Source organism: Rattus norvegicus, chromosome 18 (genome assembly GCF_021556685.1).
Source record: "Rattus norvegicus strain SHRSP/BbbUtx chromosome 18, alternate assembly SHRSP_T2T, whole genome shotgun sequence".
Taxonomy (NCBI): domain Eukaryota; kingdom Metazoa; phylum Chordata; class Mammalia; order Rodentia; family Muridae; genus Rattus; species Rattus norvegicus.
In genome coordinates, this window is record NC_141551.1 from 42,628,774 (window position 1) to 42,654,035 (window position 25,262).

At 42.7% G+C, this 25,262-nt stretch overlaps 3 protein-coding genes across 4 annotated transcripts; all 3 read right to left on the minus strand.

Moving 5' to 3' along the window:
- LOC120098320 (ral guanine nucleotide dissociation stimulator-like) lies at positions 1 to 2,180 on the minus strand. 2 transcript variants are annotated; one of them, XR_015642536.1, is made up of 3 exons: positions 1,947 to 2,180; positions 1,487 to 1,821; positions 1 to 831 (listed from the first exon to the last, which is right to left on the minus strand). XR_015642536.1 is itself a non-coding variant. In XM_087593615.1 (3 exons), exons 1-3 carry the CDS (start codon positions 2,121 to 2,123, stop codon positions 500 to 502), a joined length of 678 nt encoding a protein of 225 aa, XP_087449741.1. In that variant the 5' UTR covers positions 2,124 to 2,180; the 3' UTR covers positions 5 to 499. The 2 variants fall into 2 exon arrangements, 1 of the variants encoding a protein (XP_087449741.1); XM_087593615.1 differs by having other exon boundaries at positions 5 to 803; positions 1,625 to 1,821.
- Positions 2,181 to 6,583: 4,403 nt separating this feature from the next.
- On the minus strand, positions 6,584 to 8,779 carry LOC120098134 (ral guanine nucleotide dissociation stimulator-like). Its single transcript, XM_087593616.1, has 3 exons — positions 8,546 to 8,779; positions 8,224 to 8,420; positions 6,584 to 7,388 (listed from the first exon to the last, which is right to left on the minus strand). The coding sequence occupies exons 1-3, from the start codon at positions 8,720 to 8,722 to the stop codon at positions 7,085 to 7,087; spliced, it is 678 nt and encodes a 225-aa protein (XP_087449742.1). The 5' UTR covers positions 8,723 to 8,779; the 3' UTR covers positions 6,584 to 7,084.
- An 11,030-nt stretch (positions 8,780 to 19,809) lies between these two features.
- On the minus strand, positions 19,810 to 22,005 carry LOC147999780 (ral guanine nucleotide dissociation stimulator-like 1). Its single transcript, XM_087593617.1, has 3 exons — positions 21,772 to 22,005; positions 21,450 to 21,646; positions 19,810 to 20,613 (listed from the first exon to the last, which is right to left on the minus strand). Exons 1-3 carry the CDS (start codon positions 21,946 to 21,948, stop codon positions 20,310 to 20,312), a joined length of 678 nt encoding a protein of 225 aa, XP_087449743.1. The 5' UTR covers positions 21,949 to 22,005; the 3' UTR covers positions 19,810 to 20,309.
- Positions 22,006 to 25,262: the final 3,257 nt, after the last annotated feature.

The window sequence follows — 25,262 nt, forward strand, 5'->3', positions numbered from 1 at the left end:
AACCAAATACTAACAATTTATTAAAACCAATAATTAAAATAAACACAACATTGAAAACATCAGAAGGAATAAAAAGGAGCAATACTTAAACAGAACATTGAATACATCAGAAGGAGTAAAAAGGCTATTTCTCAGGGGAGGGAAGTCTGGCTGTGGGATTGGAACTGCTGCTGGATTGAAATCAGCAGCTGATCGTGAGTTACAGGAACAATAGCTCAGATATAGCACAGAGTGCAATTGATGAGCAGAGGTGACAGTGCCATCCTCTAAATAGGTAGGCCCACTATAACAAGCAGGACATGACTGAAAGATACCTCGTATGTACAGACATACTGAGAAACAGCTTCCACAGCTGCTATCCTGTGTGCTGTCTGGGCTGCTGCCGCCACATCTGTCTACAGGGACTCATGCATCACAGAACCTTCTGGGGGTTTTTGTGCCCAGCAGCTCTGGTGCACAAGTTCGTTCTGGCTCCAGAGTGGCTCTTTCCCCTGCTGATTTACACCCACTCAATGTGCGGATCTGAGGCAGTGTGTCTCCCCAGATCTGAGTCTTCCTCATCCTTGGTTTGTGAATCCTTGGCATGTTCTTCCTGCAACTGGGTCAGGAGCCTCTTGACGCGGACACTAAGATCAGAGTGTGGCATGCACACACTCAAGTAGGCCTTCAGGTATTTCAGAGGCAACAGGTCTGCTGGGTCACAAAAGTCCTCAGGATTCGTGTCCATCCATGTTTCCAGGAAGCTACAGAGGGTGTTCTTTACTTGTTCGTCCTCTTTAGAATAAGGTTTGAAGTAAGCATACATAGAAAAGACCAAAGAGTATGTCACCTCTAAAGTCCCAGTCCCCTCACCTAATACTGTCACTTCTGGCTGCTCTCAGATATATTTGTTCAGATGTACACAATAGGTGCTTTCCATGTATCTGTGCCAAAGATGAACACAGGTGTCTGTATCCAGACCTCTCCTTGGTCACATGGTTTTCTGCATTGTCTTTCATGGATCTCTACTTTGGACACATCTCTACTGCTACTCCAATATTTCTAGTACCTCCTTTATGTATGAGAGAATTGCATTCACTAAGGCCTCAGAAATATTGCCAGAATGGTAAAGAGCTTTTCAAAGGTAGAGGGGTTGGTTACAACCATTTTAGGGTCTCAGCTCTGGACAGCCCAATCCCTTGAACCAAGCATGGGAGAAGGAATTACTTAAAGCATGCTAATGGGTTCTGACAATTATGTAGACAAGAAAAAGATGGAGACAGAGACAGAGACTGAAACTTAGACAGAGCCAGAGCCTGAGATAGAGACAAGAGATAGAGAGTGAGACAGAGAGGGAGAGGAAGAAGAAACGGAGAGGGAAACAGAAGAGAAAGGAAGATGGGGATGGAGATGAGGGAGAGGGAGAGGGAGAGCCATCGAGAAAGAGAGAGAGAGAGAGAGAGAGAGAGAGAGAGAGAGAGAGAGAGAGAGGAGAGAGGAGAGACACGTACAAACATATAGAGACTTGAAGGGCATAAAGGGAGAGGACCAGAGAGACAAGGTGAGAGAGACAGAGTAGGGCAGATGGGAATTCCTGAAACCAACAGGAGGGTCAGAAATGATGGACGTGGAGATGGGCACTCACCTCACAAAAACCAGGTCCAACACCTGTAGGGGGGTGGCAAAATATCTGTATGTAGACAGAAAAGCAAGGACTGAGAAGGGGTCCCATTCCTTCAGAGAAGGCACCAGGGTGTTCATCTGCTCAACCACAGCCTTTGCCCTGGAGCAGGCCTCTCTCTGGGACTCCATCTGGTCGTGTTGGGCGGAAGCATTCTCCACCTGAAGAGAGATTAAAGTTGAAGGTTCAAACTGGCTCAGATCTGCACCCTTCTGAATGGTTCTCCTCATCCAAGTTTACCTGAATTATCTCAATGCCAAACCCACAGAGAAAAGAGAGCACTTACCTGGTCTGTGTGTTCCTGTCCTTGGCTGGCCTTGGTCAAATTTGTTCCCTTTCGGGAAAAGGGCCACAGGCGTTGAAAGCAAGAGTGAATCCTCTGCCTCCAGACACCATCATGGCCTTCCCCGTTGTGTCTCCTGAGGCCTGAGCCTCGAGTAGTCCGAAGACAGCAAGAAAACATCCTGCCCTCTCTACTGTCTCTGACAAGTGAGCCTGTAGGCCTTGCTCTAACCAGCAGGTTGCCTGGTTACCAAGGTTCTGCATTGTGAGGTCTACTTCATGAGGGTGGTTCCATTACTGTAGCTCTTTGATCAGGACATTCCTTAAAGGCTCCCATGTCCCCTTCCATTTCCTAGGTGCACAAATAAACTCAGGAATACATGTGTTTCCCACTGCGCTGTCCCCAGAGATATCTTAATACAGCCAGCACCTCAGCTGTGCAGTCTCAGTCCCTACTGTGGAGCTGCATCTGTGAGCATGATCATAAATTCAGCCCTACGTATCCCCATCTACCATGAACATACCCTAGGCCTTTTTCCTTGCCTTTATGTGACCTTGTATGTGTTCTGTGTGGAAGGAGACCATATGCATGCTTGTGACAGGCAGTAGCCCCACAATGTCAGTGTGCTTGCATAGGAATTTTTTTCCCCAGGATCAGTTTCCACCACCATGGTCATCTTAGGTCTTAAACCCACAAGTTTATATCACTTTGTAAACAGCCGACTGAGGCACATCCACCATCGTATAAGATGGCACCCTAACACTCTTTCAAAGTGGATTCATCCTCCTTTGCTTTGTCTTTCAATTCCTACTGGTGTCCTTGATCTAATCCTCTCCAGTGATTGATACTCTCTCTCTCTCTCTTTCATATGTATATATCTATATCTATATAGATAGATAGATAGATAGATAGATATAGATGTAGATGTAGATATAGATATAGATATAGATGTAACACAATGTGTGTTAGTATATACCTAACATACTTATATACATAATCTCCATGAGCACTATTCTTGTCAACTCTAGCAGAACCCATTCGTTCATATTCAAAATAGGGCAGCTTCCAAGTACATTTAGCAACCTGGTTTATCAGTTTTCGCTAAGACAGGGCAACTTTTCTCCTATTAACTCAGTGAGTGGAATGGCTCCCTTAGTCAGGAAACAGAGTCAGAGACAGTCCCTGCTCCCACTACTAAGGCTTCACAGGAAGATGAAGCTACACAAGTGTTGCAAGGTCCTGCGGGTCCATGTCAGTCCAGTGTAGGCTACCAGGTCCCCACGCAGGATCTCTGGTGGACATTTCAGTCCCTGTATCCTATGGGCTTCTTTGACTGGATATTCCCCCCAGTCCTGTGGTGTGCTCTACCTGTCAGCTCAAAGAAAATTTCCTCCAAATTTTCTACAATGTTTTTCTAGCTCTACCTAATGTATGACTGTGTGTCTTTGTACTTGTTCCATCACTTTCTAAGTGAGGCTTTTCTGATGACAATTGTGTTAGCAATAATCTCCGAGTATACCAGAATATTACTAGAAATCCTTTCATTGGCATTTTTTCTATTCCCTTTTTTCTTTCATGTCTCTGTGTGCATCTATGTCGATGGGTGGTCCAGTCTCTGGTTCTGGGTGCCTTAGGCATTGCGAGGTGTAGACATACTCCCATGTAATGGGGCTCAAATGTGTCAAGGCATTGGTTAGACCCTTTAGAAATTTGTTTCTTTTACTACAGTACATGATATAGGCTGTACAAAATGTAGATGAAACGTTTTCTTGCTGGGCTGATATCCTAATCTGTCCACTGAAAGTCTTTCTGGTTACATGAGAAGTCTCAATATCCCCAAATTCTAGGAATCTAAGCTGGGATCGCCTCTCATAGATTCCTAAGAGTTTCCATTTCACTAGGATTCCAGCTTGTCCCAGAGATACCCCCAATTCTGATTTATTCTCCCAACCCTCTCTCCCAATTGGATCCTCCATTTTCTTTCCCTACCCTTCATTTAGACCCCTCCTCTACCTACCTCCCACCCCAATACGCCCAAATCGATGTTGATTTTCTTTCCCCTTCAGGGTGTGATGCATGTACCTCTTTCTTGGGGCCTCTTATTACTTAGGTTCTCTTTGTCTGTGTCTTTCTCTCTGTCAAGTAGTAGCATACTTGTTCTTTATTTTAAAATTAATTTCCACATTTAAGTGAATATATTATATTTGTTTCCAATTCCATTCATTTGCCAGAATAGAACCAGATGTTGCTTTTAACAGCTGAAGAATACCCAAGTGTGTAAAGGTAAAATATTTCCTTTGTCCATTCTTCAATTGAAGAACTTTACGTTGTTTCTAGCCATTAACGAAAAAGATTGTATGATGATAGTTTAGCATGTTAACAGCTAGTATGTATTTTTTTCTACAAGCCCAAAGTGTTCACTTCCAAAGTTGTTGTTCAATTTTGCACTTCCACCAACAATAGAAAAGTGTTCCCTTTGCTTTAGCCATTCTGACAGGTAAGATAGAATCACAGTCATTTTATTTACATTTCCCTGATGACTAAGGATGTTGAACGTTTGTCTTAGTGCATTTAAGCGAGAACATTCTGTTGAGAATCCTGTTTAGATCGGTATTGTTGGTCCATGTCCACCCAGCATGTCCACTGCAGAGGCATAGCATGGAGACTTTGACTGTGCTTATCCCAGAGAGCTTGCATTGAGACAATGGATGCTCCAGGAGTGAAAAATGCATTCTGAGATGGGAGATAGCCAAAGCTGGGATTCCTTGCCTTTCAGGCATCTAGTTGCCCCTTGAAAATTCTGCATGTTTCCAATGGGGGAAAAAAAGCCATAAACACTGACCTTACTACAGAACCTTTGACTTACAATGGTGTCAGGTTGGTTAGATATGCATGTCCTTCTGTGACACAAACATTGTGGGATTAATCAACAGATGTCTGACTGGACTTAAGACTCATTCTCTGAGTTGGACCTATACCCCACATGGCATTGCTGACCAAGAGCCTGAGACTAGATAGTTCAGGGACATGGGGAATATCTGAATAGGACTGTTCTACAAGAGAAAGATAAAAAAGTGATTCCTTAGGAACTGTTGGGCTCATAGACCAGTGCCTTCCTCAGCCTACTTCAGAGAAGCTTCAAGCAGATCACAAGACATACTGAGACCCATAAACAGAATTTATGTAGAGTGAGTCAACTAGGAGCACTCAGTCCTAACCTGGAGAAGTGTCTTCATGCACCCATCCTCCACACAGGATGATCTCCACTTGATAACCCTTTGCAATTGAAAGTTCAGATTTGGCTATGAGAATCTCCAGGTAAACAAACTTCTCTTTAGTGCAGTCCTCCTGTTCAGCAAGAAATGGCTAACAGAAAACGAACCCATTTATATCTATGAATGAGGCTCCTGGTTCATAATGTCCTACCAGGACTTTGTGTAATTTAACTTTCATATTTCACTATTATTTATATAGAGCCTTTTTCTCTTTTGTGTCTGCATGACCTTTGTGTATCTGCTCTGGATTCCATGTTATTGTTTTTAAGGGATTTTATGCTCATTCTTAGCCCTGGAGAAGGGGATTCTGAAATCTTCACACTTTCTGCAATGCTGACTGCAGCTGCTGTTTCCTGGGGAGGGAGAATCATGTTCGTCTGAGGGTGTGACCAGGGGTGGACTGACTGTATTCGTGCACTCAGTCAGTGGACACATACCTATTCCTACATGATCCACATTACTTGAATGCAGAGAGTGAATAAAATAGGAATATGTTATCAAATATTATCATAAATAAGTTAATAAGAATAATTCATTTAATTAATTAATTAATACCAGAAGGGAGTCTGGTCAGCAAGGCATGCTATGAGTAGATGGATGTGATGAGGGGTGGATACAATCAAAATGCTTTATATACTTGTCGAAAGTGTTTTCTTCATTTGAAAAACACCTTCCTACCCATTAAAACCCATTTTCCCAACTTTCAGCTCTCTGCCTGCGTAGATGTCTTCATTACGGAAATTCTTGCCTAATTCTAGACTAGTATTTGGCTTCATGGCTTTGAACAGTACCTTTGCTATTCCATAGCATGAGGTAGCACAAACTATAATTAATCAGTTCATCTACAGGAGACCACTTATCCAGTTTGGATTTCCCATTTCAATTCTTTGGGTGATTTTGATACATCGTTACAGGAACTAAGTCAAATTAGTTGCCTTTATGGTTTGAAGAAATGCCGAATATTCCTGAAAGTAGGTAAGGCATTCCACAGGTGCCTTAGAAATGCGCCATGATTCTCTGATTCCCCATGCTCGCCAACCCTGGGAATATCTGGGTGTACAATATAGCGACTTCCATGTGGATTGAATTGTTAACCACTGGACAAAAGTGGTACCATTTCTCAGGTTTAGTTTGAAGTTTACTGCCAGGTAATGTTGAACATTATTACATCTGATTTATTAGTGATGTGTAAAGTTCTATAGAAAAAAGACTATGTAGGACCTTTTATAATTTAAGCATGTCACTTAATTGTTTTCAAATGCTTATGTTCATCTTTTTAAAATTATTTTTTGTACCTTATACAACTTGGAATGTTCATAATTTTCAGACGTTTTCTATCATTTGTAGACAGCATTTTAGACTATGTAAACCAAATACTAACAATTTATTAAAACCAATAATTAAAATAAACACAACATTGAAAACATCAGAAGGAATAAAAAGGAGCAATACTTAAACAGAACATTGAATACATCAGAAGGAGTAAAAAGGCTATTTCTCAGGGGAGGGAAGTCTGGCTGTGGGATTGGAACTGCTGCTGGATTGAAATCAGCAGCTGATCGTGAGTTACAGGAACAATAGCTCAGATATAGCACAGAGTGCAATTGATGAGCAGAGGTGACAGTGCCATCCTCTAAATAGGTAGGCCCACTATAACAAGCAGGACATGACTGAAAGATACCTCGTATGTACAGACATACTGAGAAACAGCTTCCACAGCTGCTATCCTGTGTGCTGTCTGGGCTGCTGCCGCCACATCTGTCTACAGGGACTCATGCATCACAGAAACTTCTGGGGGTTTTTGTGCCCAGCAGCTCTGGTGCACAAGTTCGTTCTGGCTCCAGAGTGGCTCTTTCCCCTGCTGATTTACACCCACTCAATGTGCGGATCTGAGGCAGTGTGTCTCCCCAGATCTGAGTCTTCCTCATCCTTGGTTTGTGAATCCTTGGCATGTTCTTCCTGCAACTGGGTCAGGAGCCTCTTGACGCGGACACTAAGATCAGAGTGTGGCATGCACACACTCAAGTAGGCCTTCAGGTATTTCAGAGGCAACAGGTCTGCTGGGTCACAAAAGTCCTCAGGATTCGTGTCCATCCATGTTTCCAGGAAGCTACAGAGGGTGTTCTTTACTTGTTCGTCCTCTTTAGAATAAGGTTTGAAGTAAGCATACCTAGAAAAGACCAAAGAGTATGTCACCTCTAAAGTCCCAGTCCCCTCACCTAATACTGTCACTTCTGGCTGCTCTCAGATATATTTGTTCAGATGTACACAATAGGTGCTTTCCATGTATCTGTGCCAAAGATGAACACAGGTGTCTGTATCCAGACCTCTCCTTGGTCACATGGTTTTTTGCATTGTCTTTCATGGATCTCTACTTTGGACACATCTCTACTGCTACTCCAATATTTCTAGTACCTCCTTTATGTATGAGAGAATTGCATTCACTAAGGCCTCAGAAATATTGCCAGAATGGTAAAGAGCTTTTCAAAGGTAGAGGGGTTGGTTACAACCATTTTAGGGTCTCAGCTCTGGACAGCCCAATCCCTTGAACCAAGCATGGGAGAAGGAATTACTTAAAGCATGCTAATGGGTTCTGACAATTATGTAGACAAGAAAAAGATGGAGACAGAGACAGAGACTGAAACGTAGACAGAGCCAGAGCCTGAGATAGAGACAAGAGATAGAGAGTGAGACAGAGAGGGAGAGGAAGAAGAAACGGAGAGGGAAACAGAAGAGAAAGGAAGATGGGGATGGAGATGAGGGAGAGGGAGAGGGAGAGCCATCGAGAAAGAGAGAGAGAGAGAGAGAGAGAGAGAGAGAGAGAGAGAGAGAGAGAGAGAGAGAGAGAGAGGAGAGAGGAGAGACACATACAAACATATAGAGACTTGAAGGGCATAAAGGGAGAGGACCAGAGAGACAAGGTGAGAGAGACAGAGTAGGGCAGATGGGAATTCCTGAAACCAACAGGAGGGTCAGAAATGATGGACGTGGAGATGGGCACTCACCTCACAAAAACCAGGTCCAACACCTGTAGGGGGGTGGCAAAATATCTGTATGTAGACAGAAAAGCAAGGACTGAGAAGGGGTCCCATTCCTTCAGAGAAGGCACCAGGGTGTTCATCTGCTCAACCACAGCCTTTGCCCTGGAGCAGGCCTCTCTCTGGGACTCCATCTGGTCGTGTTGGGCGGAAGCATTCTCCACCTGAAGAGAGATTAAAGTTGAAGGTTCAAACTGGCTCAGATCTGCACCCTTCTGAATGGTTCTCCTCATCCAAGTTTACCTGAATTATCTCAATGCCAAACCCACAGAGAAAAGAGAGCACTTACCTGGTCTGTGTGTTCCTGTCCTTGGCTGGCCTTGGTCAAATTTGTTCCCTTTCGGGAAAAGGGCCACAGGCGTTGAAAGCAAGAGTGAATCCTCTGCCTCCAGACACCATCATGGCCTTCCCCGTTGTGTCTCCTGAGGCCTGAGCCTCGAGTAGTCCGAAGACAGCAAGAAAACATCCTGCCCTCTCTACTGTCTCTGACAAGTGAGCCTGTAGGCCTTGCTCTAACCAGCAGGTTGCCTGGTTACCAAGGTTCTGCATTGTGAGGTCTACTTCATGAGGGTGGTTCCATTACTGTAGCTCTTTGATCAGGACATTCCTTAAAGGCTCCCATGTCCCCTTCCATTTCCTAGGTGCACAAATAAACTCAGGAATACATGTGTTTCCCACTGCGCTGTCCCCAGAGATATCTTAATACAGCCAGCACCTCAGCTGTGCAGTCTCAGTCCCTACTGTGGAGCTGCATCTGTGAGCATGATCATAAATTCAGCCCTACGTATCCCCATCTACCATGAACATACCCTAGGCCTTTTTCCTTGCCTTTATGTGACCTTGTATGTGTTCTGTGTGGAAGGAGACCATATGCATGCTTGTGACAGGCAGTAGCCCCACAATGTCAGTGTGCTTGTATAGGAATTTTTTTTCCCAGGATCAGTTTCCACCACCATGGTCATCTTAGGTCTTAAACCCACAAGTTTATATCACTTTGTAAACAGCCGACTGAGGCACATCCACCATCGTATAAGATGGCACCCTAACACTCTTTCAAAGTGGATTCATCCTCCATTGTTTTGTCTTTCTTTTTTTTATATTTTATTTCATTTATTTTATTTTTTTTTATTAACTTGAGTATTTCTTATATACATTTCGAGTGTTATTCCCTTTCCCGGTTTCCGGGCAAACATCCCCTTCCTTATGGGTGTTCCCCTCCCAACCCTCCCCCCATTGCCGCCCTCCCCCCATAGACTAGTTCACTGGAGGTTCAGTCTTAGCAGGACCCAGGGCTTCCCCTTCCACTGGTGCTCTTACTAGGATATGCATTGCTACCTATGAGGTCAGCGTCCAGGGTCAGTCCGTGTATAGTCTTTAGGTAGTGGCTTAGTCCCTGGAAGCTCTGGTTGCTTGGCATTGTTGTACTTTTGGGGTCTCGAGCCCCTTCAAACTCTTCCAGTTCTTTCTCTGATTCCTTCAATAGGGGACCTATTCTCAGTTCAGTGGTTTGCTGCTGGCATTCGCCTCTATATTTGCTGTATTCTGGCTGTGTCTCTCAGGAGCGATCTACATCCGGCTCCTTGAGTTTCGTTTGTTCTAGGGATCTAGGGTAATTCAAGCATTTGGGCTAATAGCCACTTATCAATGAGTGCATACCATGTATGTCTTTCTGTGATTGGGTTAGCTCACTCAGGATGATATTTTCCAGTTCCAACCATTTGCCTACGAATTTCATAAACTCGTTGTTTTTGATAGCTGAGTAATATTCCATTGTGTAGATGTACCACATTTTCTGTATCCATTCCTCTGTTGAAGGGCATATGGGTTCTTTCCATTTTCTGGCTATTATAAATAAGGCTGCGATGAACATAGTGGAGCACGTGTCTCTTTTATATGTTGAGGCATTTTTGGGTATATGCCCAAGAGAGGTATAGCTGGATCCTCAGGCAGTTCAATGTCCAATTTTCTGAGGAACCTCCAGACTGATTTCCAGAATGGTTTTACCAGTCTGCAATCCCACCAACAATGGAGGAGTGTTCCTCTTTCTCCACATCCTCGCCAGCATCTGCTGTCACCTGAGTTTTTGATCTTAGCCAATCGCACTGGTGTGAGGTGAAATCTCAGGGTTGTTTTGATTTGCATTTCCCTTATGACTAAAGATGTTGAACATTTCTTTAGGTGTTTCTCAGCCATTCGGCATTCCTCAGCTGTGAATTCTTTGTTTAGCTCTGAACCCCATTTTTTAATAGGGTTATTTGTTTCCCTGCGGTCTAACTTCTTGAGTTCTTTGTATATTTTGGATATAAGGCCTCTATCTGTTGTAGGATTGGTAAAGATCTTTTCCCAATCTGTTGGTTGCCGTTTTGTCCTAACCACAGTGTCCTTTGCCTTACAGAAGCTTTGCAGTTTTATGAGATCCCATTTGTCGATTCTTGATCTTAGAGCATAAGCCATTGGTGTTTTGTTTAGGAAATTTTTTCCAGTGCCCATGTGTTCCAGATGCTTCCCTAGTTTTTCTTCTATTAGTTTGAGTGTGTCTGGTTTGATGTGGAGGTCCTTGATCCACTTGGACTTAAGCTTTGTACAGGGTGATAAGGATGGATCGATCTGCATTCTTCTACATGTTGCCCTCCAGTTGAACCAGCACCATTTGCTGAAAATGCTATCTTTTTTCCATTGGATGGTTTTGGCTTCTTTGTCAAAAATCAAGTGACCATAGGTGTGTGGGTTCATTTCTGGGTCTTCAATTCTATTCCATTGGTCTATCTGTCTGTCTCTGTACCAATACCATGCAGTTTTTATCACTATTGCTCTGTAATACTGCTTGAGTTCAGGGATAGTGATTCCCCCTGAAGTCCTTTTATTGTTGAGGATAGCTTTAGCTATCCTGGGTTTTTTGTTATTCCAGATGAATTTGCAAATTGTTCTGTCTAACTCTTTGAAGAATTGGATTGGTATTTTGATGGGGATTGCATTGAATCTGTAGATTGCTTTTGGTAAAATGGCCATTTTTACTATATTAATCCTGCCAATCCATGAGCATGGGATATCTTTCCATCTTCTGAGGTCTTCTTCAATTTCTTTCCTCAGTGTCTTGAAGTTCTTATTGTACAGATCTTTTACTTGCTTGGTTAAAGTCACACCGAGGTACTTTATATTATTTGGGTCTATTATGAAGGGTGTCGTTTCCCTAATTTCTTTCTCGGCTTGTTTCTCTTTTGTATAGAGGAAGGCAACTGATTTATTTGAGTTAATTTTATACCCAGCCACTTTGCTGAAGTTGTTTATCAGCTTTAGTAGTTCTCTGGTGGAACTTTTGGGATCACTTAAATATACTATCATGTCGTCTGCAAATAGTGATATTTTGACCTCTTCTTTTCCGATCTGTATCCCTTTGATCTCCTTTTGTTGTCTGATTGCTCTGGCTAGAACTTCAAGAACTATATTGAATAAGTAGGGAGAGAGTGGGCAGCCTTGTCTAGTCCCTGATTTTAGTGGGATTGCTTCAAGTTTCTCTCCATTTAGTTTAATGTTAGCAACTGGTTTGCTGTATATGGCTTTTACTATGTTTAGGTATGGGCCTTGAATTCCTATTCTTTCCAGGACTTTTATCATGAAGGGGTGTTGAATTTTGTTAAATGCTTTCTCAGCATCTAATGAAATGATCATGTGGTTCTGTTCTTTCAGTTTGTTTATATAATGGATCACGTTGATGGTTTTCCGTATATTAAACCATCCCTGCATGCCTGGGATGAAGCCTACTTGATCATGGTGGATGATTGTTTTGATGTGCTCTTGAATTCGGTTTGCCAGAATTTTATTGAGTATTTTTGCGTCGATATTCATAAGGGAAATTGGTCTGAAGTTCTCTTTCTTTGTTGTGTCTTTGTGTGGTTTAGGTATAAGAGTAATTGTGGCTTCGTAGAAGGAATTCGGTAGGGCTCCATCTGTTTCAATTTTGTGGAATAGTTTGGATAATATTGGTATGAGGTCTTCTATGAAGGTTTGATAGAATTCTGCACTAAACCCGTCTGGACCTGGGCTCTTTTTGGTTGGGAGACCTTTAATGACTGCTTCTATTTCCTTAGGAGTTATGGGGTTGTTTAACTGGTTTATCTGTTCCTGATTTAACCTCGATACCTGGTATCTGTCTAGGAAATTGTCCATTTCCTGAAGATTTTCAAATTTGTTGAATATAGGTTTTTATAGTAAGATCTGATGATTTTTTGAATTTCCTCCGAATCTGTAGTTATGTCTCCCTTTTCATTTCTGATTTTGTTAATTTGGACACACTCTCTGTGTCCTCTCGTTAGTCTGGCTAAGGGTTTATCTATCTTGTTGATTTTCTCAAAGAACCAACTTTTGGTTCTGTTGATTCTTTCTATGGTCCTTTTTGTTTCTACCTGGTTGATTTCAGCTCTGAGTTTGATTATTTCCTGCCTTCTCCTCCTCCTGGGTGTATTTGCTTCCTTTTGTTCTAGAGCTTTTAGGTGTGCTGTCAAGCTGCTGACATATGCTCTTTCCTGTTTCTTTCTGCAGGCACTCAGCGCTATGAGTTTTCCTCTTAGCACAGCTTTCATTGTGTCCCATAAGTTTGAGTATGTTGTATCTTCATTTTCATTAAATTCTAAAAAGTTTTTAATTTCTTTCTTTATTTCTTCCTTGACCAGGTTATCATTCAGTAGAGCATTGTTCAATTTCCACGTATATGTGGGCATTCTTCCCTTATTGTTATTGAAGACCAGTTTTAGGCCGTGGTGGTCCGATAGCACGCATGGGATTATTTCTATCTTTCTGTACCTGTTGAGGCCCGTTTTTTGACCAATTATATGGTCAATTTTGGAGAAAGTACCATGAGGAGCTGAGAAGAAGGTATATCCTTTTGCTTTAGGATAGAATGCTCTATAAATATCCGTTAAGTCCATTTGGTTCATGACTTCTCTTAGTCTGTCTACATCTCTGTTTAATTTCTGTTTCCATGATCTGTCCATTGATGAGAGTGGGGTGTTGAAATCTCCCACTATTATTTTGTGAGGTGCAATGTGTGTTTTGAGCTTTAGTAAGGTTTCTTTTACGTACGTAGGTGCCCTTGTATTTGGGGCATAGATATTTAGGATTGGGAGTTCATCTTGGTTGATTTTTCCTTTGATGAATATGAAGTGTCCTTCCTTATCTTTTTTGATGACTTTTAGTTGGAAATTGATTTTATTTGATATTAGAATAGCTACTCCAGCTTGCTTCTTCTGACCATTTGCTTGGAAAGTTGTTTTCCAGCCTTTCACTCTGAGGTAGTGTCTGTCTTTGTCTCTGAGGTGTGTTTCCTGTAGGCAGCAGAATGCAGGGTCCTCGTTGCGTATCCAGTTTGTTAATCTATGTCTTTCTATTGGGGAGTTGAGGCCATTGATATTGAGAGATATTAAGGAATAGTGATTATTGCTTCCCGTTATATTCATATTTGGATGTGAGGTTATGTTTGTGTGCTTTCATTCTCTTTGTTTTGTTGCCAAGACGATTAGTTTCTTGCTTCTTCTAGGGTATAGCTTGCCTCCTTATGTTGGGCTTTACCATTTATTATTCTTTGTAGTGCTGGATTTGTAGAAAGATATTGTGTAAATTTGGTTTTGTCATGGAATATCTTGGTTTCTCCATCAATGTTAATTGAGAGTTTTGCTGGATACAGTAACCTGGGCTGGCATTTGTGTTCTCTTAGGGTCTGTATAACATCAGTCCAGGATCTTCTGGCCTTCATAGTTTCTGGCGAGAAGTCTGGTGTGATTCTGATAGGTCTCCCTTTATATGTTACTTGACCTTTTTCCCTTACTGCTTTTAATATTCTTTCTTTATTTTGTGCGTTTGGTGTTTTGACAATTATGTGACGGGAGGTGTTTCTTTTCTGGTCCAATCTGTTTGGAGTTCTGTAGGCTTCTTGTATGTCTATGGGTATCTCTTTTTTTAGGTTAGGGAAGTTTTCTTCTATGATTTTGTTGAAGATATTTACTGGTCCTTTGAGCTGGTAGTCTTCACTCTCTTCTATACCTATTATCCTTAGGTTTGATCTTCTCATTGAGTCCTGGATTTCCTGTATGTTTTGGACCAGTAGCTTTTTCCGCTTTACATTATCTTTGACAGTTGAGTCAATGATTTCTATGGAATCTTCTGCTCCTGAGATTCTCTCTTCCATCTCTTGTATTCTGTTGGTGAAGCTTGTATCTACAGCTCCTTGTCTCTTCTTTTGGTTTTCTATATCCAGGGTTGTTTCCATGTGTTCTTTCTTGATTGCTTCTATTTCCATTTTTAATTCCTTCAACTGTTTGATTGTGTTTTCCTGGAATTCTTTCAGGGATTTTTGCGATTCCTCTCTGTAGGCTTTTACTTGTTTATTAATGTTTTCCTGTGCTTCCCTAAGTGTGTTCATGTCTTTCTTGAAGTCCTCCAGCATCATGATCAAATATGATTTTGAAACTAGATCTTGCTTTTCTGGTGTGTTTTGATATTCCATGTTTGTTTTGGTGGGAGAATTGGGCTCCGATGATGGCATGTAGTCTTGGTTTCTGTTGCTTGGGTTCCTGCGCTTGCCTCTCGCCATCAGATTATCTCTAGTGTTACTTTGTTCTGCTATTTCTGACAGTGGCTAGACTGTCCTATAAGCCTGTGTGTCAGGAGTGCTGTAGACCTGTTTTCCTCTCTTTCAGTCAGTTATGGGGACAGAGTGTTCTGCTTTCGGGCGTGTAGTTTTTCCTCTCTACAGGTCTTCAGCTGTTCCTGTGGGCCTGTGTCTTGAGTTCACCAGGCAGCTTTCTTGCAGCAGAGAATTTGGTCTTACCTGTGGTCCCGAGGCTCAGGTTCGCTCGTGGGGTGCTGCCCAGGGGCTCTCTGCAGCGGCAGCAACCAGGAAGACCTGTGCCGCCCCTTCCGGGAGCTTCAGTGCACCAGGGTTCCAGATGGACTTTGGCTTTTTCCTCTGGCGTCCGAGATGTGTGTGTAGGGAGCAGTCTCTTCTGGTTTCCCAGGCTTGTCTGCCTCTCTGAAGGTTTAGCTCTCCCTCCCACGGGATTTGGGTGCAGAGAACTGTTTATCCGGTCTGTTTCCTTCAGGGTCCGGTGGTGTCTCTGGCAGGTGTCCTGCTGCTCCTGGGCCCTCCCCCACGGGAGCCCAGAGGCCTTATACAGTTTCCTCTTGGGCCAGGGATGTGGGCAGGGGTGAGCGGTGTTGGTGGTCTCTTCCGCTCTGCAGCCTCAGGAGTGCCCACCTGACCAGGTGGTTGGGTCTCTCTCTCACCGGGTCTGGGAGCAGAGAGCTGCTGCGGGCCGGGATCCTCGGGTGTGGGACTTCCGGTAAACACAGAACGTGCCCGGTCCTAGAGAAATTCTGCTTCCGTGTGTCCCAAGCTCACCAGGCAGCTTTCTTGCAGCAGAGAATTTGGTCTTACCTGTGGTCCCGAGGCTCAGGTTCGCTCGTGGGGTGCTGCCCAGGGGCTCTCTGCAGCGGCAGCAACCAGGAAGACCTGTGCCGCCCCTTCCGGGAGCTTCAGTGCACCAGGGTTCCAGATGGTCTTTGGCTTTTTCCTCTGGCGTCGAGATGTGTGTGCAGGGAGCAGTCTCTTCTGGTTTCCCAGGCTTGTCTGCCTCTCTGAAGGTTTAGCTCTCCCTCCCACGGGATTTGGGTGCAGAGAACTGTTTATCCGGTCTGTTTCCTTCAGGGTCCGGCGGTGTCTCTGTGCTTTGTCTTTCAATTCCTACTGGTGTCCTTGATCTAATCCTCTCCAGTGATTGATACTCTCTCTCTCTCTCTTTCATATATATCTATATCTATATAGATAGATAGATAGATATAGATGTAGATTTAGATATAGATATAGATATAGATGTAACACAATGTGTGTTAGTATATACCTAACATACTTATATACATAATCTCCATGAGCACTATTCTTGTCAACTCTAGCAGAACCCATTCGTTCATATTCAAAATAGGGCAGCTTCCAAGTACATTTAGCCACCTGGTTTATCAGTTTTCACTAAGACAGGGCAACTTTTCTCCTATTAACTCAGTGAGTGGAATGGCTCCCTTAGTCAGGAAACAGTCAGAGACAGTCCCTGCTCCCACTACTAAGGCTTCACAGGAAGATGAAGCTACACAAGTGTTGCAAGGTCCTGCGGGTCCATGTCAGTCCAGTGTAGGATACCAGGTCACCCTGCAGGATCTCTGGTGGACATTTCAGTCCCTGTATCCTATGGGCTTCTTTGACTGGATATTCCCCCCAGTCCTGTGGTGTGCTCTACCTCTCAGCTCAAAGAAAATTTCCTCCAAATTTTCTACAATGTTTTTCTAGCTCTACCTAATGTATGACTGTGTGTCTTTGTACTTGTTCCATCACTTTCTAAGTGAGGCTTTTCTGATGACAATTGTGTTAGCAATAATCTCCGAGTATACCAGAATATTACTAGAAATCCTTTCATTGGCATTTTTTCTATTCCCTTTTTTCTTTCATGTCTCTGTGTGCATCTATGTCGATGGGTGGTCCAGTCTCTGGTTCTGGGTGCCTTAGGCATTGCGAGGTGTAGACATACTCCCATGTAATGGGGCTCAAATGTGTCAAGGCATTGGTTAGACCCTTTAGAAATTTGTTTCTTTTACTACAGTACATGATATAGGCTGTACAAAATGTAGATGAAACGTTTTCTTGCTGGGCTGATATCCTAATCTGTCCACTGAAAGTCTTTCTGGTTACATGAGAAGTCTCAATATCCCCAAATTCTAGGAATCTAAGCTGGGATCGCCTCTCATAGATTCCTAAGAGTTTCCATTTCACTAGGATTCCAGCTTGTCCCAGAGATACCCCCAATTCTGATTTATTCTCCAACCCTCTCTCCCAATTGGATCCTCCATTTTCTTTCCCTACCCTTCATTTAGACCCCTCCTCTACCTACCTCCCACCCCAATACGCCCAAATCGATGTTGATTTTCTTTCCCCTTCAGGGTGTGATGCATGTACCTCTTTCTTGGGGCCTCTTATTACTTAGGTTCTCTTTGTCTGTGTCTTTCTCTGTGTCAAGTAGTAGCATACTTGTTCTTTATTTTAAAATTAATTTCCACATTTAAGTGAATATATTATATTTGTTTCCAATTCCATTCATTTGCCAGAATAGAACCAGATGTTGCTTTTAACAGCTGAAGAATACCCAAGTGTGTAAAGGTAAAATATTTCCTTTGTCCATTCTTCAATTGAAGAACTTTACGTTGTTTCTAGCCATTAACGAAAAAGATTGTATGATGATAGTTTAGCATGTTAACAGCTAGTATGTATTTTTTTCTACAAGCCCAAAGTGTTCACTTCCAAAGTTGTTGTTCAATTTTGCACTTCCACCAACAATAGAAAAGTGTTCCCTTTGCTTTAGCCATTCTGACAGGTAAGATAGAATCACAGTCATTTTATTTACATTTCCCTGATGACTAAGGATGTTGAACGTTTGTCTTAGTGCATTTAAGCGAGAACATTCTGTTGAGAATCCTGTTTAGATCGGTATTGTTGGTCCATGTCCACCCAGCATGTCCACTGCAGAGGCATAGCATGGAGACTTTGACTGTGCTTATCCCAGAGAGCTTGCATTGAGACAATGGATGCTCCAGGAGTGAAAAATGCATTCTGAGATGGGAGATAGCCAAAGCTGGGATTCCTTGCCTTTCAGGCATCTAGTTGCCCCTTGAAAATTCTGCATGTTTCCAATGGGGGAAAAAAGCCATAAACACTGACCTTACTACAGAACCTTTGACTTACAATGGTGTCAGGTTGGTTAGATATGCATGTCCTTCTGTGACACAAACATTGTGGGATTAATCAACAGATGTCTGACTGGACTTAAGACTCATTCTCTGAGTTGGACCTATACCCCACATGGCATTGCTGACCAAGAGCCTGAGACTAGATAGTTCAGGGACATGGGGAATATCTGAATAGGACTGTTCTACAAGAGAAAGATAAAAAAGTGATTCCTTAGGAACTGTTGGGCTCATAGACCAGTGCCTTCCTCAGCCTACTTCAGAGAAGCTTCAAGCAGATCAGAAGACATACTGAGACCCATAAACAGAATTTATGTAGAGTGAGTCAACTAGGAGCACTCAGTCCTAACCTGGAGAAGTGTCTTCATGCACCCATCCTCCACACAGGATGATCTCCACTTGATAACCCTTTGCAATTGAAAGTTCAGATTTGGCTATGAGAATCTCCAGGTAAACAAACTTCTCTTTAGTGCAGTCCTCCTGTTCAGCAAGAAATGGCTAACAGAAAACGAACCCATTTATATCTATGAATGAGGCTCCTGGTTCATAATGTCCTACCAGGACTTTGTGTAATTTAACTTTCATATTTCACTATTATTTATATAGAGCCTTTTTCTCTTTTGTGTCTGCATGACCTTTGTGTATCTGCTCTGGATTCCATGTTATTGTTTTTAAGGGATTTTATGCTCATTCTTAGCCCTGGAGAAGGGGATTCTGAAATCTTCACACTTTCTGCAATGCTGACTGCAGCTGCTGTTTCCTGGGGAGGGAGAATCATGTTCATCTGAGGGTGTGACCAGGGGTGGACTGACTGTATTCGTGCACTCAGTCAGTGGACACATACCTATTCCTACATGATCCACATTACTTGAATGCAGAGAGTGAATAAAATAGGAATATGTTATCAAATATTATCATAAATAAGTTAATAAGAATAATTCATTTAATTAATTAATTAATACCAGAAGGGAGTCTGGTCAGCAAGGCATGCTATGAGTAGATGGATGTGATGAGGGGTGGATACAATCAAAATGCTTTATATACTTGTCGAAAGTGTTTTCTTCATTTGAAAAACACCTTCCTACCCATTAAAACCCATTTTCCCAACTTTCAGCTCTCTGCCTGCGTAGATGTCTTCATTACGGAAATTCTTGCCTAATTCTAGACTAGTATTTGGCTTCATGGCTTTGAACAGTACCTTTGCTATTCCATAGCATGAGGTAGCACAAACTATAATTAATCAGTTCATCTACAGGAGACCACTTATCCAGTTTGGATTTCCCATTTCAATTCTTTGGGTGATTTTGATACATCGTTACAGGAACTAAGTCAAATTAGTTGCCTTTATGGTTTGAAGAAATGCCGAATATTCCTGAAAGTCGGTAAGGCATTCCACAGGTGCCTTAGAAATGCGCCATGATTCTCTGATTCCCCATGCTCGCCAACCCTGGGAATATCTGGGTGTACAATATAGCGACTTCCATGTGGATTGAATTGTTAACCACTGGACAAAAGTGGTACCATTTCTCAGGTTTAGTTTGAAGTTTACTGCCAGGTAATGTTGAACATTATTACATCTGATTTATTAGTGATGTGTAAAGTTCTATAGAAAAAAGACTATGTAGGACCTTTTATAATTTAAGCATGTCACTTAATTGTTTTCAAATGCTTATGTTCATCTTTTTAAAATTACTTTTTGTACCTTATACAACTTGGAATGTTCATAATTTTCAGACGTTTTCTATCATTTGTAGACAGCATTTTAGACTATGTAAACCAAATACTAACAATTTATTAAAACCAATAATTAAAATAAACACAACATTGAAAACATCAGAAGGAATAAAAAGGAGCAATACTTAAACAGAATATTGAATACATCAGAAGGAGTAAAAAGGCTATTTCTCAGGGGAGGGAAGTCTGGCTGTGGGATTGGAACTGCTGCTGGATTGAAATCAGCAGCTGATCGTGAGTTACAGGAACAATAGCTCAGATATAGCACAGAGTGCAATTGATGAGCAGAGGTGACAGTGCCATCCTCTAAATAGGTAGGCCCACTATAACAAGCAGGACATGACTGAAAGATACCTCGTATGTACAGACATACTGAGAAACAGCTTCCACAGCTGCTATCCTGTGTGCTGTCTGGGCTGCTGCCGCCACATCTGTCTACAGGGACTCATGCATCACAGAAACTTCTGGGGGTTTTTGTGCCCAGCAGCTCTGGTGCACAAGTTCGTTCTGGCTCCAGAGTGGCTCTTTCCCCTGCTGATTTACACCCACTCAATGTGCGGATCTGAGGCAGTGTGTCTCCCCAGATCTGAGTCTTCCTCATCCTTGGTTTGTGAATCCTTGGCATGTTCTTCCTGCAACTGGGTCAGGAGCCTCTTGACGCGGACACTAAGATCAGAGTGTGGCATGCACACACTCAAGTAGGCCTTCAGGTATTTCAGAGGCAACAGGTCTGCTGGGTCACAAAAGTCCTCAGGATTCGTGTCCATCCATGTTTCCAGGAAGCTACAGAGGGTGTTCTTTACTTGTTCGTCCTCTTTAGAATAAGGTTTGAAGTAAGCATACCTAGAAAAGACCAAAGAGTATGTCACCTCTAACGTCCCAGTCCCCTCACCTAATACTGTCACTTCTGGCTGCTCTCAGATATATTTGTTCAGATGTACACAATAGGTGCTTTCCATGTATCTGTGCCAAAGATGAACACAGGTGTCTGTATCCAGACCTCTCCTTGGTCACATGGTTTTCTGCATTGTCTTTCATGGATCTCTACTTTGGACACATCTCTACTGCTACTCCAATATTTCTAGTACCTCCTTTATGTATGAGAGAATTGCATTCACTAAGGCCTCAGAAATATTGCCAGAATGGTAAAGAGCTTTTCAAAGGTAGAGGGGTTGGTTACAACCATTTTAGGGTCTCAGCTCTGGACAGCCCAATCCCTTGAACCAAGCATGGGAGAAGGAATTACTTAAAGCATGCTAATGGGTTCTGACAATTATGTAGACAAGAAAAAGATGGAGACAGAGACAGAGACTGAAACGTAGACAGAGCCAGAGCCTGAGATAGAGACAAGAGATAGAGAGTGAGACAGAGAGGGAGAGGAAGAAGAAACGGAGAGGGAAACAGAAGAGAAAGGAAGATGGGGATGGAGATGAGGGAGAGGGAGAGGGAGAGCCATCGAGAAGAGAGAGAGAGAGAGAGAGAGAGAGAGAGAGAGAGAGAGAGAGAGAGAGAGAGAGAGAGAGAGGAGAGAGGAGAGACACATACAAACATATAGAGACTTGAAGGGCATAAAGGGAGAGGACCAGAGAGACAAGGTGAGAGAGACAGAGTAGGGCAGATGGGAATTCCTGAAACCAACAGGAGGGTCAGAAATGATGGACGTGGAGATGGGCACTCACCTCACAAAAACCAGGTCCAACACCTGTAGGGGGGTGGCAAAATATCTGTATGTAGACAGAAAAGCAAGGACTGAGAAGGGGTCCCATTCCTTCAGAGAAGGCACCAGGGTGTTCATCTGCTCAACCACAGCCTTTGCCCTGGAGCAGGCCTCTCTCTGGGACTCCATCTGGTCGTGTTGGGCGGAAGCATTCTCCACCTGAAGAGAGATTAAAGTTGAAGGTTCAAACTGGCTCAGATCTGCACCCTTCTGAATGGTTCTCCTCATCCAAGTTTACCTGAATTATCTCAATGCCAAACCCACAGAGAAAAGAGAGCACTTACCTGGTCTGTGTGTTCCTGTCCTTGGCTGGCCTTGGTCAAATTTGTTCCCTTTCGGGAAAATGGCCACAGGCGTTGAAAGCAAGAGTGAATCCTCTGCCTCCAGACACCATCATGGCCTTCCCCGTTGTGTCTCCTGAGGCCTGAGCCTCGAGTAGTCCGAAGACAGCAAGAAAACATCCTGCCCTCTCTACTGTCTCTGACAAGTGAGCCTGTAGGCCTTGCTCTAACCAGCAGGTTGCCTGGTTACCAAGGTTCTGCATTGTGAGGTCTACTTCATGAGGGTGGTTCCATTACTGTAGCTCTTTGATCAGGACATTCCTTAAAGGCTCCCATGTCCCCTTCCATTTCCTAGGTGCACAAATAAACTCAGGAATACATGTGTTTCCCACTGCGCTGTCCCCAGAGATATCTTAATACAGCCAGCACCTCAGCTGTGCAGTCTCAGTCCCTACTGTGGAGCTGCATCTGTGAGCATGATCATAAATTCAGCCCTACGTATCCCCATCTACCATGAACATACCCTAGGCCTTTTTCCTTGCCTTTATGTGACCTTGTATGTGTTCTGTGTGGAAGGAGACCATATGCATGCTTGTGACAGGCAGTAGCCCCACAATGTCAGTGTGCTTGCATAGGAATTTTTTTCCCCAGGATCAGTTTCCACCACCATGGTCATCTTAGGTCTTAAACCCACAAGTTTATATCACTTTGTAAACAGCCGACTGAGGCACATCCACCATCGTATAAGATGGCACCCTAACACTCTTTCAAAGTGGATTCATCCTCCATTGTTTTGTCTTTCTTTTTTTTTTTATATTTTATTTCATTTATTTTATTTTTTTTTATTAACTTGAGTATTTCTTATATACATTTCGAGTGTTATTCCCTTTCCCGGTTTCCGGGCAAACATCCCCTTCCTTATGGGTGTTCCCCTCCCAACCCTCCCCCCATTGCCGCCCTCCCCCCATAGACTAGTTCACTGGAGGTTCAGTCTTAGCAGGACCCAGGGCTTCCCCTTCCACTGGTGCTCTTACTAGGATATGCATTGCTACCTATGAGGTCAGCGTCCAGGGTCAGTCCGTGTATAGTCTTTAGGTAGTGGCTTAGTCCCTGGAAGCTCTGGTTGCTTGGCATTGTTGTACTTTTGGGGTCTCGAGCCCCTTCAAACTCTTCCAGTTCTTTCTCTGATTCCTTCAATAGGGGACCTATTCTCAGTTCAGTGGTTTGCTGCTGGCATTCGCCTCTATATTTGCTGTATTCTGGCTGTGTCTCTCAGGAGCGATCTACATCCGGCTCCTTGAGTTTCGTTTGTTCTAGGGATCTAGGGTAATTCAAGCATTTGGGCTAATAGCCACTTATCAATGAGTGCATACCATGTATGTCTTTCTGTGATTGGGTTAGCTCACTCAGGATGATATTTTCCAGTTCCAACCATTTGCCTACGAATTTCATAAACTCGTTGTTTTTGATAGCTGAGTAATATTCCATTGTGTAGATGTACCACATTTTCTGTATCCATTCCTCTGTTGAAGGGCATATGGGTTCTTTCCATTTTCTGGCTATTATAAATAAGGCTGCGATGAACATAGTGGAGCACGTGTCTCTTTTATATGTTGAGGCATTTTTGGGTATATGCCCAAGAGAGGTATAGCTGGATCCTCAGGCAGTTCAATGTCCAATTTTCTGAGGAACCTCCAGACTGATTTCCAGAATGGTTTTACCAGTCTGCAATCCCACCAACAATGGAGGAGTGTTCCTCTTTCTCCACATCCTCGCCAGCATCTGCTGTCACCTGAGTTTTTGATCTTAGCCAATCGCACTGGTGTGAGGTGAAATCTCAGGGTTGTTTTGATTTGCATTTCCCTTATGACTAAAGATGTTGAACATTTCTTTAGGTGTTTCTCAGCCATTCGGCATTCCTCAGCTGTGAATTCTTTGTTTAGCTCTGAACCCCATTTTTTAATAGGGTTATTTGTTTCCCTGCGGTCTAACTTCTTGAGTTCTTTGTATATTTTGGATATAAGGCCTCTATCTGTTGTAGGATTGGTAAAGATCTTTTCCCAATCTGTTGGTTGCCGTTTTGTCCTAACCACAGTGTCCTTTGCCTTACAGAAGCTTTGCAGTTTTATGAGATCCCATTTGTCGATTCTTGATCTTAGAGCATAAGCCATTGGTGTTTTGTTTAGGAAATTTTTTCCAGTGCCCATGTGTTCCAGATGCTTCCCTAGTTTTTCTTCTATTAGTTTGAGTGTGTCTGGTTTGATGTGGAGGTCCTTGATCCACTTGGACTTAAGCTTTGTACAGGGTGATAAGGATGGATCGATCTGCATTCTTCTACATGTTGCCCTCCAGTTGAACCAGCACCATTTGCTGAAAATGCTATCTTTTTTCCATTGGATGGTTTTGGCTTCTTTGTCAAAAATCAAGTGACCATAGGTGTGTGGGTTCATTTCTGGGTCTTCAATTCTATTCCATTGGTCTATCTGTCTGTCTCTGTACCAATACCATGCAGTTTTTATCACTATTGCTCTGTAATACTGCTTGAGTTCAGGGATAGTGATTCCCCCTGAAGTCCTTTTATTGTTGAGGATAGCTTTAGCTATCCTGGGTTTTTTGTTATTCCAGATGAATTTGCAAATTGTTCTGTCTAACTCTTTGAAGAATTGGATTGGTATTTTGATGGGGATTGCATTGAATCTGTAGATTGCTTTTGGTAAAATGGCCATTTTTACTATATTAATCCTGCCAATCCATGAGCATGGGATATCTTTCCATCTTCTGAGGTCTTCTTCAATTTCTTTCCTCAGTGTCTTGAAGTTCTTATTGTACAGATCTTTTACTTGCTTGGTTAAAGTCACACCGAGGTACTTTATATTATTTGGGTCTATTATGAAGGGTGTCGTTTCCCTAATTTCTTTCTCGGCTTGTTTCTCTTTTGTATAGAGGAAGGCAACTGATTTATTTGAGTTAATTTTATACCCAGCCACTTTGCTGAAGTTGTTTATCAGCTTTAGTAGTTCTCTGGTGGAACTTTTGGGATCACTTAAATATACTATCATGTCGTCTGCAAATAGTGATATTTTGACCTCTTCTTTTCCGATCTGTATCCCTTTGATCTCCTTTTGTTGTCTGATTGCTCTGGCTAGAACTTCAAGAACTATATTGAATAAGTAGGGAGAGAGTGGGCAGCCTTGTCTAGTACCTGATTTTAGTGGGATTGCTTCAAGTTTCTCTCCATTTAGTTTAATGTTAGCAACTGGTTTGCTGTATATGGCTTTTACTATGTTTAGGTATGGGCCTTGAATTCCTATTCTTTCCAGGACTTTTATCATGAAGGGGTGTTGAATTTTGTTAAATGCTTTCTCAGCATCTAATGAAATGATCATGTGGTTCTGTTCTTTCAGTTTGTTTATATAACGGATCACGTTGATGGTTTTCCGTATATTAAACCATCCCTGCATGCCTGGGATGAAGCCTACTTGATCATGGTGGAT

Bases quoted from the DNA above. Each gene is read 5' to 3' on its own strand.
- LOC120098320 (XM_087593615.1), bottom strand. From the start codon at position 2,123: ATGTTTTCTTGCTGTCTTCGGACTACTCGAGGCTCAGGCCTCAGGAGA. The intron at 1,822-1,946 runs GTAAGTGCTCTC...ATCTCTCTTCAG, and splicing joins GACAGGAACACACAGACCAG to GTGGAGAATGCTTCCGCCCA. The intron at 804-1,624 runs GTGAGTGCCCAT...GGTCTTTTCTAT, and splicing joins TTGGACCTGGTTTTTGTGAG to GTATGCTTACTTCAAACCTT.
- LOC120098134 (XM_087593616.1), bottom strand. From the start codon at position 8,722: ATGTTTTCTTGCTGTCTTCGGACTACTCGAGGCTCAGGCCTCAGGAGA. The intron at 8,421-8,545 runs GTAAGTGCTCTC...ATCTCTCTTCAG, and splicing joins GACAGGAACACACAGACCAG to GTGGAGAATGCTTCCGCCCA. The intron at 7,389-8,223 runs GTGAGTGCCCAT...GGTCTTTTCTAG, and splicing joins TTGGACCTGGTTTTTGTGAG to GTATGCTTACTTCAAACCTT.
- LOC147999780 (XM_087593617.1), bottom strand. From the start codon at position 21,948: ATGTTTTCTTGCTGTCTTCGGACTACTCGAGGCTCAGGCCTCAGGAGA. The intron at 21,647-21,771 runs GTAAGTGCTCTC...ATCTCTCTTCAG, and splicing joins GACAGGAACACACAGACCAG to GTGGAGAATGCTTCCGCCCA. The intron at 20,614-21,449 runs GTGAGTGCCCAT...GGTCTTTTCTAG, and splicing joins TTGGACCTGGTTTTTGTGAG to GTATGCTTACTTCAAACCTT.